Genomic DNA, 17,408 nt, shown 5'->3' on the forward strand with positions numbered 1-17,408 from the left:
CGTTTTAACCTTATTGTGCTGATCCTCTGCGGGACATTCAAGGTTCAGGGTGTAAGATCAGGGTGAAAGGGATCTATTGGCAGGAATTTATTATAAAATAATCCTTGTGATTTATTCCCTTTTGTGTTATTTATCTAAAGTGTACAAATTTTGGTTTCCTCTACTCTAGAATGGGCCCTTTGTATTTAAATACTTTATATCTACATCATGAGTGGGTCCTCTCTACGGAGGCCGCCATGTTTTTTTACTTTTGTCCAAATAGTAAAAACTTAACCTTTTGAGTTTTTATGACAAATGAAGGCCACCTCATGTTTGGAAAGGGAGGGTGAGGTAAGGGGTATTCAGCTGCAACATGACACTTCACCACTAGATGTCACTACATTCTACACACTGAACCTTTAAGATGAGGTGTTCATGATATTTAGTCCATCCAAAGTGCAATGCACACAATAGTCAGATTATCAGAAACACACCTGTACAACTAATACAGTCCAGTAGTACATCAAATTTCTACAGTTTTGTTCAATATACTGTGACGAATAGAAAATCCTTTCCATTAAATTGTTCCTCCTTAATGGAAACTTTGAACTTTACTTTGTTTTGTGAGATAAGATTATGGCTTTTAATTAAATTGTATTCATTTATTTATCTTAGATGAGGAAATCCATCACCAGACAAAGCTTCTCTTTTTTTCTTATCAGTTTTTTTTACGATTATGTGATTAGATAAAATATAGAATTACTTTTTACTGCTCTATTTTTTTGGACCTTTTCCTCTTATGCATGTTTTGAAGAAATTAGTTTCCTTTTGATGGTGACCCACTAGTTGCTATATAGTGTGTTATCTATACGTTTTATAGGATGAGGTTTTATTCATTTTTATGTATGTTTTATCTTTTTTTAACATTGGTTTTAGGATTGACTAGGTATTTTGAGTGTGTGTGTATTTTTTGCCAAGACCAACTGTATTGATATGGCTATAAAGTGTTGAATCGTGAATCTTAATGTCACATAAGATGGGTCACATGTTTGGCATGATATGAGAATAAAACTTGATTTAAATATGATTAGAATTAAGTACTTTACTCAAGTAATGCTCTAAATTATATATATATATATGAAATTTGTTTATGCAATTTTAACATAATTGTATTTTATTGTAAACATTTTTATCATTCTGACTTCAAGGAACAACACATTCAATTTAAAACATTCAACAACTTTATTTCAGTGCAAAAAAAACAGTTTCAAAAGTTTGGTGCAACAACGTTAAGGCTATTCTTGTTTTAAGTATCAAAAATTGATTATGTGATGTTAAAAATGATACAAATAAATGCATAGAAATAAGGTGAAGTAGTCCACATATGGAAAAGAACATTCCTGTTTGTTATCAGTCAGTTTTCTATGAACAGTCAGATTGTACTGAACGTTGTGTGACAGATTGACTGCTTTCTCAAAACTACCCTGATAATTCAAGATTGATAACAAAATCCTTGTCATCTTTATACAAAGAGACATTCTCCCCTCCATCGTCCCGTTAACCTTCACAACCTACAGACAAACAAACGTCTGGGTATTGTTTTACTGTATTTCTCACTTTCATCGTCTTGGAAACTGAGAATCTCATGGTTCTGACACAACTTGTCTCTATCATGACAGATTCATTATTTCCTGTGAGGCTTGTGAGGGTTAAAGTTTTATCTTTCACAGATATTAACACTAATTACTGTGTTCATATCTTAATATCTTATTACCGCCTCCTCTCATTTGATCTTAGAGAGCGGCTGTCTGCTGATGACTCACAGAGGCGAGCAGCAAATCCTCCCACACGGGTCAAGAGAGATTTTCATCCATCACCTGCTGCAGAGCAAGACTTGCTTCACGGCTGTGGCACTGAAGCCCTTTGACCTCATCTTAACCTTAATGTCCTCTTGAGTCTGTTTCAGTGGGGTCTTCATCAGATACACTATCCTCCGGAAGCCCTCCTCGAGTCCCATTCCAGTGGTGGCAGAGCAGGGCTGGATGAACCAGGTTCTGCCGTCACACACTCTGCTCAGGTCCAGTTTCAGACAAAGCGCCTCTGGGCTCAGAGCTGCTGGAAGGTCCTGTTTGTTGGCGAGGACAACGAGAGGGACGCCTCGGAGACTCTCGTATCTCAGGACCTGGTAGGTGAACAAAACAGTACAGAACACATTAGTTACTACAGTGCAAGGTTACGGTTTGTTTGTTTTATAAATGCATTAATACCTATGGCACTCGTAGAGCACATACCTCCACCAAGGCCCACTAGTCCCCTTAAAGTCGATCAAGCTGCACCAATGTGCACACACTACTATTTTAAACATACCTGATTTGTTTCATCAAGATCTATTTATTACTCTCTATAGGAAATCTGTGAAAATGGGTTTTTCTCTGACCCATACCATATCCTTCCACCAAGTTTTGAGGTTATCAATCAAGTAGTTTTTACATAATCCTGCTCACAATCAAACAAACCACCAACTACAACATAATCTTGGCACAAGGTAAACAGTTCTAAAGTCCATATATCTGCTGACAGGTATGTTATTATAGTGTGTTATAAACCATTTATTGAAGATTAATAAATATGTCCTGGAGTTTTAAGCCACTAAATCTAAATCTGCTTTGAATAATAATTAGAGTCTGATATTGTTGTTCAGTTCAATATCCTCATACAAAATCTCTCCTTTTGAAAATCCAGAATCTATGAATATGCAGATCTTTCACATCAGTTTCAGTTTAACACACTTCATTTCACATCATCGCGGAAATGTTCTGTGTGACAGTTGCGTACTGAAATATACAAACTAGTTTAAACAATGACTCAGGTTTAAAGTGAGCAGAGATAAACTTCCCCCCTAATAAGTAAGTCTCATTTGATTTAATTACCCGATGGAGTTCTTTGCGGGCCTCGTCCAGCCGCGTCTGATCGCAGCTGTCCACCACGAACACCAGTCCGGCCGTGTCAGTGTAGTCGTATATTTTAAGCAGCAGTGATGTTGAAGATGATGATGAAGGAATGGCAGGACACCGTTCTTTCTTGTATAATAAGGTTTATTACACCAGAAGTTACAGGTCCCGGAGACGGAGTACCTAGGTATACCGAGCGTTCTCGGCCAATGCAGAAGTCTGAGTCGCGGTGCCGGACAAGCATTATGTAGAACTTGTTTACGCCCAAAACTTGAGATAAAATGACATCATACCTTAAGGCATCCTAATTCAAAACATGCTTCTTACATGAAGATGGGAACCTCTCCATCTAACAGGTCAAGAGCATTCTCAGGAAGAGATAACTAACAAGTAACATATTGTAATAACACTTGAAGTCTGAGAGTCAGAAACCAGCGCCGCTAGCTGTAAACACGTCATTATGTTTTACACACGTGTCAAAATGATCCATGTTAACTAAATACACCACATATTTCCCCCTTCGAGACTTCACAAAGTCTCAGAAGAATAAGAATAAAAAACATACAAGTGTATAATCATGACAAAAATAACAATCCGTCCTGTAACATAATTGTAATAATAAAACAGCTGTATGGAGCGTAGAGGTAAAGTGAAAAACCCATCAGGCAGCTATCTTTCCTGAAATATCCATCAAACAAACTAGACGGGAAAAATTCTCTCCACGGCCCCTCTGCCTGAGCGACCATACATAGTACTCCATACCAATGAAATTAGGAATTTTAGCAAATTGTGTGAGAAATGGTTTAAGCAAATACATATGGAACCCTCAACCACAAATCAAACAAAACAAATGTCCAAGAAGTCAGGCTGGAGTGGAGGCCATGTCATCTACCTTCATGAGTTCTTTTCTCACCTGGCCCTCTATCCCTAAACACCAAGAAAAGAAAACATCTGAGGTCCCAGTATGTTACCCAATAACAAGCTTACATCATTTTCCTAACCAATTAACACTCAGAGAATATAGTTCAATTTTATATTACTCATGCAATATAAGAAAACATAAGAATGTATAACACTGTAGTTTCTCAGCAGCATTGATTCTCGGTTGTGAGTATCGATGACCGTGTTGAATCTGGATATCGTATCATACGTCCTTGTTCAGAGTCCTTCAGTCCATTCGTATTGTTCTGTTTGAAGTGTCTGAATCCATTCAACACATCGGAGTCCCTGAACAATCAACCACCCTCACGATGGTCTTCCCAATATGTTCTAGAATGAAAAGAAAACCAGTATCTTTTGCATACAAGCAAGGTACAAATTAAACATCAAATATAGATTAACCTCCTTTAAGTAAATGTGAAATTATAAGTCATATTGTCCATTTCCACAGTACACACACACCTAATATAGAAGAAACTACAAAATAACTAAGCAACGAGGTAAATGTTAAGATTATAACATCAGATATTCAAATGGATATACATCCCACCCTTATCACTTAGGTACTCATCAGCGTCCGTGTCAGCACCAAATAATAATGGCATCTGAGTTTGATCACAGGCATCACAACCCCAACCCATCTCTAATATGTATGCCAGAGTCCCAGCAGCAGCGTACAAAAACAAACATCACACTCAACGTTAGAACAAGTGCTGCCAAACTGAACTAACACTGCTCCTACTGGCCCTAATTTGTCTTGCAACCAAGCATTTGCAGACCATCCAGCGTTTTCCGACGGGCCAAAGCGCATCCCTTATAAGCTTCAATGCATCTATAACACTAGTCATATTATCAGAACTATCAGGAATCAAAGTATAGCAAGCATTCCCAGTTAAGTTCCAAAAAAACCACACATAAGCCTTGTTTGGCAAAATATAATCAAGAGCCATGTCATGTTTTAGCAGCGTCGGTCTGTATTTCTCAGTATTTGACAAATATTCAAAACCTTTTATGGTTGCGTTTGCAAAACCCTGTAGGGTATAGGTAATATTATCAATGTGATCTGCCAAGAATGTCACCCCATACCATGGAAAAATAATCCTATAGCCCACTTCTCTGCTAAACTGATTCTCCAATGGTACGATTCCAAATTGTTAAACTGCCATCTCCCGTTTCTTCTGCTTCCGGAAACGACATTAGATTGGACCTCATCTGGCCCTTTTCCCTTCTGCATAGTAAAAACCTTTCATATGGGAGTTTTTCAAGCGTTTACTTATATATAACATCCTATCCACCCATGGTAGAAATATATATGCCTTATCACCACAAAGCCCACCAAATATCCTTAAAATTCCCTATAGTCACATTCCCAGGCAAACTTGGATCTACCCTTAAAGTTATATTCTGTCTCTGATGTGGTACATCCAAAAGTTACTTCTCACGAATCATTACTCATCTTATGTCCACGCTTACCCAAGTCCATCATATATTAAGTCACAATCTGATATCCCCCATAAACATTCCGGTCCATCATGAGTATTTGAACAAAAACAGCTGGTAGCTCTCACTGATGTCACTTCCATTATATCAGGGACCGTTTTGATATTTTCATGCTGATCAAGTAAATTTACATATGGTAATTCCCCCAACCAAGAACAAGTAGATCTAGGCCTAAACAGATGTGCTGACCAAGCCATCACTATATCTTCTGCTGACTGCTGCTGATACAACTTGTACGATAGTGCATAACTTTGGCATGGCGGTTAGTGGGTCTGGTACAGTCTCACAAATTGAAGGCCATGAGTTCGGCGATGGAATCTTTACCACACATGGACCATTCCAATTCGTAACGATCTTACGGAATGCGTTAATTGCTGGAACCATAGTTCCTACTTGCCCATGGGTCTGCAATTTGTAATACTGAGGATCAAACCCAAACGCCTTCCATTTAGTTTCTCTCTTTTGTAATGTATAGTATTGATCCAGTCATATGTTCTGGTGTCGATCAGGAGTCAAAAGTAATTATCACGGTCTGAAATAGTCCTCTGAGCTGTCACAGATGAATCTGCATCATTCTCTTCCATCATCTGTTCTCTAACTTCCAACAATCTCATTACTACTGTTCACCTGACTCTATCTTTAACATTAGCTTCTGGGTTACACATTAACCACATCCTTAAATGTCAAGGTGTCATGTCAGATGTCTGCGTCACATTTACAAATGTCATGAACGTCCAAAGATGTCGTCACTGTTGTAATCATTCATCCCCTTCAAAGTCATAGCTAAGAGTAGTAGCCTGAGCTGATGTATGAACACTCTTAGTTGTTTCTGGAGCTAAAGTAACAAGCTTCATCTGTGTACTATTCAGTATTGGAGTGATTACTGTGGTAAATTGTTCCTGAACCCCTTTAGTAACATTAGAAAACTCCAATAGGACTCCAAATCTTTATATGTGAGTGTCACTTTGCAGTTATATGACCTTTTATCAATAATTTTGATATGGAACAAATTTAAACTCGGTTCTAAATAAGTACATGTATTCACACTTGGTCTTCCCATGTAACTACGCAGGACAAGTGAACAATCATCTTTAATTTTCAACCACCTCCTTGTCATTATACAAAACATACTTCCTTTGATCCACGAGGCACAATGTCAACTTCAGGTCTTGTCAGCAACACATCTTCACCGCGACTATTTTCCCACTTGGGAGGAATATTTTACCAACATTCCACCTTCCCACATCATTCAAGGAGGAGGTAAGCTGTTCCTCCTAACTTAACTCTGATCACAGTATTCAAGGAGGTGGCGTTATAGAAATCATCTGAGGCGCCACTGTAGTTAAATGCGATACATTTTATACCTTCAACTTTTAACACTAAAGGGTAGATTTCCCTTCCATTTCCCAGCTTTCGTCTGGGAGTTGATGTCATATTCGTCCATTCTCTTGTTCCCCAACATCTTGGAGGTCTATATTCTTATTCTCACCTATTATCACTAGAGACACTATCTGAACTCTAAATCCCAACTCGGACCGCTCCTCCCAAAGCGTGGATCAAAAAGAACACCTATAATCACCTTGATCTTCCTGTTGAGGCCTATATACATGGAGCTACAATCTCCCTCAACCTTCAGTCTCCTTTTGTCATTAATTAGCATTATACTTCCTTAATGTTGATGTTCCTAACAGAACTAGGGAACACCTTACCATGGCTATCTTTCACTCAACTCTAAGTTTCCCTTCACCACTATTTTCTCCTGTACACTGACATGGAAGCTGAACTGGCTTCCCCAGATTACTTCAACCCTGGTTCTAGTAACGGTTTGGTTTAACCCTTTTCCCTAACTGGTCTCTCGGGCTCCCTTTGTCTAACTGGATCCCTGAGTTGTCTCCTGTGAGTCACCGCCCTTTGATATCTCTGGCGCTTGCAGAGCAACTAAATAGGTCTGCTGTGTCACGGGACATGTTGAAAGACAATGTCACTAAATCTTCTTTCCTGTTCATTAACTGCAAAGTCACTTCTAGCATCATCAGAAATGTGCACAGAATCATCAACATTGTCCCACAACATGGACAATCTCTCTCCTTCTGAGTTCTGACTCTGGGATTTTCATGCATCTCCTATCTGGTGTATGTTCTTCCACATTGTCTTTTGGCACTCTCTTGAGCCTTCAACATCTTGGTTCTGCTGTAAGTGTGGCGTCTCTTCACTTGGCGCTTTGACACAATGTGATAAATGATACACGTTGAAGACCCTTTAACCTGGAACAGCGGTTCCAGTACTGCGAACCACTTCAAATGGTCCTTCACGGCGATTCGTTATACCATTTCCTTCTAAACACCTTCCACGAACACCTTGTCTCAGGTTGCACTGTGTTCCTTTTTTGTTCATCAGGCTTCTCCTGCACCACCTCTTTTCTTTGCCTGTCAGAAACATATGTGGATATTCTTTTATGCAGATTAACCATATATGTAACATACGCTCGCATTTCATCTTCAAAAGGGCCGAGCTTGGACCCTTTCCACTTGTAAGCAAAGAAAGGCGTTGGCATCAGCCTTCTGTAACCAACTCATGGTGTCATATGCAAATCGCGCAGCTCACTGAAGCGACATACCATTAGCGCCAGTGAGAGTGCTGCTATCAATTTAAACAGTGTGCTGACATATTATTTTGACAATACGATTTTCAAAAACACCATTCATTCTTCGCACATCCCTTGACTTTGCGGATGATGGGCTGCACCAAGGCTGTTTAATTCCTAGTTTTTGCAAAATCCAATTTTACCGTCTTATCCACAAACTCTTTCCCATTGTCTGAGGATATTATTAGATCATGATCCCCACCTGCTTATGACCTCTCTACATAAAAACTTAGCCACTGACTGAGCATCCTTTGACTTGGTTGGACATGCCTCGGGCCATCGTGAAAATCTGTCCACAACGACTAGCATATATCTCTTACCTTCAATCGGTTTTATCATGTCAACATAGTCCACAACTAGTTCACGCATAGGACCCCTTGGAGTTGGAATGTGACCAGGAGGAACCATCACTCCCCTCCGAACATTGTTTTTCAGACAGATAGTGCACCTGCCTATGACATAATCAATCTGTTCAAGCAAACATGGTGCCCAAAAACCATACTCCTTTGTAATTTTTCTCCTAACTTCCCCCTTACTGCGTGAGCCAACCCATACGCCTCCTGAATCATTAGACCCAACAAGTCTGGAGTGCTATTATCAACCCCTCATGATTTCTCCAAAGTCAGTAAGATCTTGGGTGGCACCTCAGTTAACCACAACCTGTTTATCCATTTCAGGAGCAGCTTCCTGGATTAAATCACATCCTTAAAAGCGTAATTTTGTCTTCCAAGTTCACTTCATGAGTGACCAGAAGAACTTTGCCCAATTTATCTGCTCCAGTGACTGCTTTTGCAACCATCAACAGCTCTATTCCTTGTGACCTTTGGCCAGCATCAATCTTATGTGCCATACATTTAGCTATTGCTATTTCTTTAGGCTTCATCATAGCATGCAGCAATTTCATGATTTGGGCGTGATGCTGTATTGAAGAGAACCATCCGTTTTCTTAAACCCTGGGTTCTTCCACACCCGATCCAAACAAGTGACACACATTATGTGCATATGCAGAGTCGGTACATATATTGTCACTCGCTTACCTTCTGCCAACAAACACGCTTCAGTTAGCCCCACAAGCTCAGCAAGCTGTGCAGATGCAGGCACAATGGTATCACTTCAGCCTTCTCAACAACAAATCAGTTCGCCCAGGCTTTTACTACTGCATAGCCAGCACTCAATTTGTCTCCCACTGCGATAACAGGACCCATCAGTCCAATACTCCAGGTCCACCTCACTTGGGAGGGCTTGTAAATCTGATCTAAGCCTAGAGTATTTCTCTGCTTCTTGAACACAATCGTGTGGCTCACCGTCTTCTGGAGTTGGCAAATTCTCAGCTGGATTCACCGTGTTTGCCGCTGAGGTGACATCTTCCTGCTCCTAGGCCTATGATAGTCTCTGAGCTAGACATGAGGTCATGTGTATTTACCATAATTCAAAAGATTTCTGAGACTGCTGATGTGTAAGAATTGTCACTGGATAACCCATTATGACAGATGATGCTTTATTGTACGTAGAAAGAAACTCCCACCATTGCTCTATTGGCAGTGGTAGCCTAACTCTACTTCTGAGATAAGCAGTGGAATAGTAAGAAATAGGTTGAGGACTCGTCCCGTACCTGTTGGTTGACAAGAACTGCACATGCATATTTACCCCAGTAGAAGTAGATATATATAACAAGAAATTCTTAGAAGTAATCTGGAAGTGCTAGCGCCGGAGCCTCTTGCAACTTTTGGTCGTTTCAAATGCCAAAGGCCATCCTGTGTCCAAGAAAGATTACAATGAGTTGAGCATTCCCAGTATCTTTAATCATAGCTCTTAAGGCCCAAGTCAAACTAGCATAATCCTCTACCCATGCCAGGGAATACCCTGCAATACCAAGAAATGTCATCATCTCCCGGACTGTTCTGGGTTTGAACCCTTACGAATAGCCTCCAAATGACTATCAAGAAATGCTTCTGTGTCCCTGCGTTATTATCTGACCCAAATAAGCTACCTTCTCCTGACAATACTGCAGCTTTTTCTGAGGCCTTGTGCCCACACTTTTCTGCCAGTATTTGTAGCAATTTGAGTCCTTATGACATGTCTCCTCATCTGAGTGAACAAATGATAATGTCATCCCATATTGAACAACAGTGCTTTTTAATACCCTGATCTATCCCTACCAAATCATCCTTCAATACTTTATTGAAAATGTGAGGACTATGTTTGAACCCTTGTGTAATCTCTCAGCACTCATAAGACTTGTCCATTGTCGTGAACCCAAATAAGCCTTGACTTTCTATACTAAGTGGAACACTGAAAAACGCACCACATAAATCTAACACTGTGAAATGTGTCGCATCTGGAGGAATTTGGGCTAACAAAGTAGCTGGATCAGGCACTTCTGCTGGAAAATCAGCAATCACTTCATTCACCGCTCAAATCATGTACCAAGCTGATATGAATCATCTGGCTTCTTTGAAGCAACAAGGCGTGTTACCTGGGGATTCTGTGTTATCTTCAAAACACCTGCTTTCAAAGTCCTTCAATCTGTGGTTCAATTCCTCGGATTGCCTCTTCCCTTCAGTGGATACTGGTTCTTCCCAAGGAGGTTTGACTCTGGTCGGAGTTCAGCATCTCTCACTGGTTGGGCTGACTTACAAGGTCAATATCAGTACTATGCAGAGACCACAAACATTCTGGAACTTGTCGCAGCATCTCTTCTCTCATTAAGTCTGAGTCCATTTTTAGCAAATTGACTCATGTCATCCGCACAGTTTGTGGCTTTCCTTGTCCTTGAGCAGAGATCATGATCTTAATGAATCTCTGATCCTCACTCCCTCCAGATGGCAAGATTCTCTTTTACGGTATAAAAACAGCTTCTTCTGCTTCTGCCATCATTTCTCCTATATGCTTCTGCTTATATTCTTCACACACATAACAGGTCACATGTGTACACTCTTCTGATATCAAACTCTTTATCAAATAGTCATCTCTATTACTATTATTCTTATATGTTTAAATACCACAAACCCGGTGACCACGTTGAACTTTTGTTTTTTTGGTGACGACTCAATATTCTCGTGTTTGAGGTGGCGCATAAGCAATGAATACTTACAGCCAGTAATGGATTTCTGGAACTATAATGGACAACAACATTAATGATGATAAACTCCACAAATGTGGCTCTAAATGCACAGTTCGTCAAGTATTTGAAGAAGCACAAGTCTCAGTTGTCATCAATGATTGGTGAAATATCATTTGGCACTTCCACCAGACAGCCAAGATCTGGTGTAAACTTGTGTACACTTCAATCTACACAAACATCTCTTCCCAAGAGCAATAGGTGTATGTTCCTGATACCAATATGGGTATTGTAATCTTCCGATTTTTATAACTGAGCTCAATTGGTTCTGTGAGAGGAATCGCTGTTTCACTCCTCAAGCCCGATTGTCGAATCAATTGACCGGGACATGGGGAGATGTATAGCATCTTCAGGCTGAATACAGCAGGTAAAAGCAGCTCATTATCCACCATTACTTCAATGGTCGATTATTTATTTTCACCTCTATTGTTGGATCTCTCTCCGGCCCTGACACTATCAGCTGACACCCCCTTTCAGGTCTTCAGGGCATCTCTAGAATCCTGGTTCGGGCCTCTGTAGGGTTCACGGTCCCCTGGAGTGGCCCTGATTGGCCCCTGAATCCCTCCTCTGAAGTTTCCTCTGGAGTTTCCTCTAAATTCCCTCCTGACTTGTTGCACTCACGGGCAAAGTGTCCTAATTGTCCTAATTCTAACATTCTTCTGAACGCTGTTGAAAATTTGGATTAAACCTTCCTCCTCTTCCTCTTCCGAAATTTCCCTTGATCCGCTTCCTCTCAATTCTCGCTTGACCAAAAGTTGGCTGTGGGTAAGGAGACAACTGGAACCACCGATGATGGCTGGAACGATTGGAGCTGAACCTGGTTCGGCTGTAGTTGTGGTAATGGTTGATTTAGTGGAACCTGATTCTGCATAACCAGAATTGCTTCTTCTCCATCTTCTTATTATCCACCAGTTGTATTTGATTGAGTTTTCTGAGGTCTCTTGGTCCTGATCTTTCTGGTCATGTTCCTTTTCTATGCAGCACCACTTGATGGGCTGCCATGATCCATGTAGACACCCTTTGCCATGCTTCCAAGACCAACCACCTCTGCCAGTTTGCTCCTCACTGATAGGGGCAACCCCTTCTGTATTCTGGCTGCGCAAAATTGACTGCTCCATTTGATTCAAATCGGGTCATTTCCGCAACGATATTTCTCCACACTTGATGAGCTCTCGACACATAGGCCCTCAGGTTTTCTTCCTGTCCCCAGTGGTTCAGCCAAAAATGTTGTCAGGATGTACATTTGTCGGAAATGTCTCTTTCAGCTCTCACCTTTCGACCTCTATTTGCAACAACTCTGAATCATTCACAGCAGTTCCACATGTCGATTAAGTCCAGCTTTCTGTAGAATTTCTCCCATAGCATGAACTCCAAGGAGATTAGCCAAGGTCTCTTAATATCTCCAATGGCAGGTTGTTCTCCCACCATAATCTCTTCCAACTTCGAAATCCAAGAATGTGCTCCATCTTGAAGAGTAGGTAACTTCTCAAGTATATTTTGACTTATATCTGTACTCTGCCAAGGCTTATACTCCAAACTCTGCCCTCGGATGACCACTGAAACATCTTCTTGAGTGTCAACTGTTTTTCTTGAGCGCAATGCATTTTCATGCCCAATAGTTGGGAGCCTTCTTTCTGCAGCTCTTCCTTCCGTATCTGCAACTCCCTCTAACTGGTTCACCAGTGTTCTTTGTCTTTCTGGACTACTAGTTTTTCCCAAGTCCTTAGGAGCATCGGTCCATACTTCTTTGACCTCTCTTAAGGTCCTCATTGCATCCTCTTCTATTTCGGTACTGAATGTAGGTGGACAAAACCTTCTTTGAAGATGGAAGGTCTAACTCCAAATCTTCATCGCTGTCTCCATTCTCACTGCTCTTCAAGTATTAACATCTCCTCTTTTTCGCTCTGGCAGTATCCGCCTGACTGCAGGGTCATATCCTCCCATGCTCCCTTCCAGATCACTTTGATCATTATCATCTCCATATTCCACCCTTTTGATCCTAGTTCCGAAACGTGTCGTTTTCTTCTTACTTTTGGAATTTGGATACATCGTTATAGTTGTTTCTGCTTGTCCCGTTTCTATTATTTTGTCCTCCTTGTCTCTGATATGATAGTTACCCTCCTGACTGATCACTGGGAGCTGAGGATAGATTTGTTTAGACTTCGTCCCTTCCTCATAAGGTGGCGGTCTCTTTACTGGATTCATATGTGAGAAAAATGGATTGGTGTTTGTCACCAGTTTTTCTGTTTGTTTTGTATTTTGTCCTATTTCTTCTACGTCTCTATCTCTCTTATCGTTTGCAGCTTTGATCAGTTTCTGTCCCTCATTTTCAAATAACTGGAGAATGCCAAGCTCTACTTGCCTCTTCTCTTTGCGTTTTTCCCCCTTCTTGCCCTTCTTTTGCTCTGCCTTGTATGTGGACACAAGTACCTGCATTATTATAATTACATCGGGGTTAAGAGTCCCCTCTACTGGCCATGGTTGAGTGTTCGAATGACGTTTATACCATTTTCGATATCTTTGCAATGTTTGCGATGCCTTTAACTAAAGGATTATTCTTCTGTACTACATCAACAGGAGTAATTACTTTTGGACTTTTAGTGCCCTTTTTCCCCATTGTAACAGCTTCCTTATGTTCCCTTATTGTAAATTAAAAAGTAATTGCTAAGATTAAAAATACTTAAAGCTATTTAGTCTCCCCTTTTTTTTTTTTTTTTCAATCAATCAACCAATTAACCAATCAATCAATCATCAGCAATTAACCAATCAATCAATCAACCAATTAAACAATTAACAAATCCGTCAACTAACCAATTAATCAATCAATCAATCAATCAATCAACCAACTAACAATCAAACAATTAACAAATCAATCAATCAACCAATTAATCAATCAACAAATCAATCAAAGACTCAATCAATAAATCAACCAACTAACAAATTAATCAATCCATGTATCAAAACCATTAAGACACCACAGCCAATAATAAAAATGAAATTGGTTACCAACTCAAAGAGAATCAAAAAGCTCATTTATGTGCTTTGCTTAAAGTCTAAACATAATATTTGACAAAAAGATCACGCGCTCCACAAGTGACTGACTGTCACCAAATGTGCTCTTGAGTAAGCAGCAAGACAATCACCTAATTATCAACCAATATTCACCTCAAATCGTCAAACAGTCACAATAGTGAATCTCCAACACAGCACAGATCAGAATAAGCCACGCACAAACAATAAAACTTACATCTGCAACTGACAGCAGAGTTTAGACCAAACAATCATATTCTATTAATTAATTAAATGCATTAACTGGTCAGTCCGTTGCCAAGCCTTTTATTTATTTATTTATTTATTTAACTGACTACAGCATGTAGTATTTCATGTGTATGTAAGCAGATGAATGTGCTCTATTAATATTCTGATAATAGTTTATAAATAACAGGTTAAATGTGTATCAACAATAATAACTATAAATGAGAACACATACAAATATGTAAAGTGCAGGTTTTGCCTTCAAGAGTTTGTGGGAATTAAACTGTACCGGCTGATCCAGACTGGAGACAGGAGCTGCACCGCGCAGATCAGCAAGCCTCAATCTGTGTGATGCACCCGACCAGCTGCCTTCTCGTCTTCCCTCCTCAATTCCCACTCTGCAGTAATGGATAAGGAAAGAAACAGGCAATAATTTAGTATCTATATAGACAGTAGGTCTTTTGAACAGCTTGCATCATAAGCGATTCAGTATGATTTGCACACATTGCACACGTTATCTGCCAGCATTTAGGTCAATAGATGTTTTTCTCCTTTAAATACCAGTAATAATCCCCTTTCAGCCATCATCAATATATAATTTAGTTTATTTCACTCTAATAACTTATCTTTAAAGTTCTCAATAGTTTATTATTTATTCACGGCTGTATTAATAACTCAACAGTCCTTTCACCGGCAATATATATCTGTATGACTCTCTGCCGCACACAGCACATGTGTCAGTCCCAGTGAGGAAAAACAGATATGTTATTCTTGTATACCGGCCCGTAGTGTAGATGTTCACACTCTTGATACCAGCATATGTGCATTCTCTAGTCAATGCAACCAATTTCCTCTCGTTATCACCTTAAAACTAAATTCTATCTCTCCTTCTATCAAAATTATCATTATCCAGTATTTAAAGTCCAAAATGTCAAATTAAACTAAATTTGTTCCCAAATTAAACCCCTAACTAAGCATTGTGAATTTAATGAAAACCAAATGAAACAAAAGTTTTAGCGGTTAAAATTTTTTAAATTCCACAAACATATCCAATCTAGCTGAATCAAACAAACAATATTATTTCCTAATACTGTCTGCACAATCTCGCTGTCCCACAAACAAACAAACAAACTGTCTTTTTTAGTTTAAACTAATCCCCATTAAAAAATTGGTTTTTAAAAACTTTGTGACTCTGCCCCTGCACGTCTCTCACAAAGGGTGTTAATACAGAGGTAGTATGAAAGTCTCCTCATGTCGTTGTACTCATGTTTTTAGAAAATTTACAACCCCCTTTCTCCCCTCTTTCTGAATTTACTTTCACACCAGGCGGTCTCTCTCTCAGGGGGAGCCGAGGAGAATACGAAAAACACATGGGAAGGTGGGGGCGAGTGGAGGAGGGAAAACTAGACCCACATAATTCATTACGTCCTCTGGAAGAAGCTCATTGTTTATTTAATACAGAAAGCTAAATATCTTTCCTTTATAAGTTATCAAATTTCCGTTATCAGCCACGGCTATGTGTTTGACTGATATAAAATCTTATTTATTAATCTAAACCACATAGACCAACCCCTGCTGCAATTTGTCACACACAGCTGGAACACAGTAGTGACCACGTGTCACACACACACCAGGGTACGGCTGGGAGATGTCTCCCTGTTCATGAACGCACACACATTGCCACACAATGAAAAACACAAACAGCACTCATCTTATATTCCCCAAAACAACTCATTCATACCATACATTCCTATAGCATGCTTTTTGCCGCGCACTTTTCTTTCTTATTCTTTTAAATTTATGCTACCTATGAGATGTAAATATTCGATGAGAGGCTGCACCAAACACTGTTCGTCAACAAATGTTCAGAGTGAGAACATACAATCGGGTACAATTCTACAATCTCCAGTTTATTAAACTGACCTGTGGTGAGTTTTGCGGCCCCATTCTAACAGCTCCTCTTCTGAGGGGGCTTCCTATATCAGATTCTGCATTCTTTCCACAGTCATCTCTTTGATCTATTTCTCTCTCATTACTCTGTCCCTTATCACTGTTTTACATTTATTTATTCAAATTTCCTGGATCCAGGATTATCCCAATTTTCTCTTTTTAACTCAATTCTGACTATGTCAAGAATAACTGTCAACGCAGTGACTAATCTACATGTCTTACCGTTAAGTTGAGCCCAATCTTCATTAATCTCAGCACAATGTTATTTAGCTCACCTTAGTTACAATGAAGCTAATTCTGCACATACAATGTCTCTCTTGTATTTTATGTTATTTCCTTCTTCACTTTTTATCTTCTCTTATAATAATCCCCCTTTATTTGCGTTGTGCACTACATGAAATAAAATCAAATTTAACCCACGAACTTCACTTCAAACATCAACACAACATGACATGTCCATAAAAAGAAAAGGTTCTTTGGTGTGACCAGACAGCAGGCACACAACAGCTTCAATGAATGAACCAGCATCCAGTCAAGTGAGAAATGCTCACCGTGTGTGAGGTCTCGGAGATACCGCAGGCCACCTTGCGATCCAGAGTTCGTGGCGCCAAATTTGTCGTATATTTTTAAGCAGCAGTGATGTTGAAAGATGATGATGAGAAGGAATCGCGGACACCGTTCTTTCTTGTATAATAAGGTTTATTACACAGAAGTTACAGGTCAGGGCCAATTACCTAGGTATACCGAGCGTTCTCGGCCAATGCAGAAGTCTGAGTCTTGGTGCAGGACAAGCATTCATATAGAACTTGTTTACGCCCAAAACTTGAGATAAAATGACATCATACATGGGGGCATCTAATTCAAAACATGCTTCTTACATGAAGATGGGAACCTCTCCATCTAACTGAGTCAAAAACAAAAATTTCTCAGGAAGATAACTAACAAGTAACATATTGTAATAACACTTAGGGAGTCTGAGAGTCCAGAAACCGAAATGCCGCTAACAACCAAGCACGTCATTATGTTTTACACACGTGTCAAAATGATCCATGTTAACTAAATACACCAC

General features: G+C 39.8%; 1 protein-coding gene across 1 annotated transcript in view; it reads right to left on the reverse strand.

Moving 5' to 3' along the window:
* Window positions 1-1,197: 1,197 nt before the first annotated feature.
* The window catches only part of LOC124851626 (ADP-ribosylation factor 6-like), a 17,093-nt gene continuing 882 nt past the window's right edge, over window positions 1,198-17,408 (reverse strand). Inside the window, exons 2-3 of the mRNA XM_047339514.1 lie at window positions 2,910-2,995; window positions 1,198-2,161 (exon numbers count right to left, since the gene is read on the reverse strand). Of these exons, the coding sequence (XP_047195470.1) occupies window positions 1,853-2,161; window positions 2,910-2,995 (395 nt within the window). The 3' untranslated portion in view covers window positions 1,198-1,852. The remainder of the gene's footprint in view (window positions 2,162-2,909; window positions 2,996-17,408) is intronic.

The sequence above is a fragment of the Hippoglossus stenolepis genome, chromosome 4 (genome assembly GCF_022539355.2).
Source record: "Hippoglossus stenolepis isolate QCI-W04-F060 chromosome 4, HSTE1.2, whole genome shotgun sequence".
Classification (NCBI taxonomy): Eukaryota; Metazoa; Chordata; class Actinopteri; order Pleuronectiformes; family Pleuronectidae; genus Hippoglossus; species Hippoglossus stenolepis.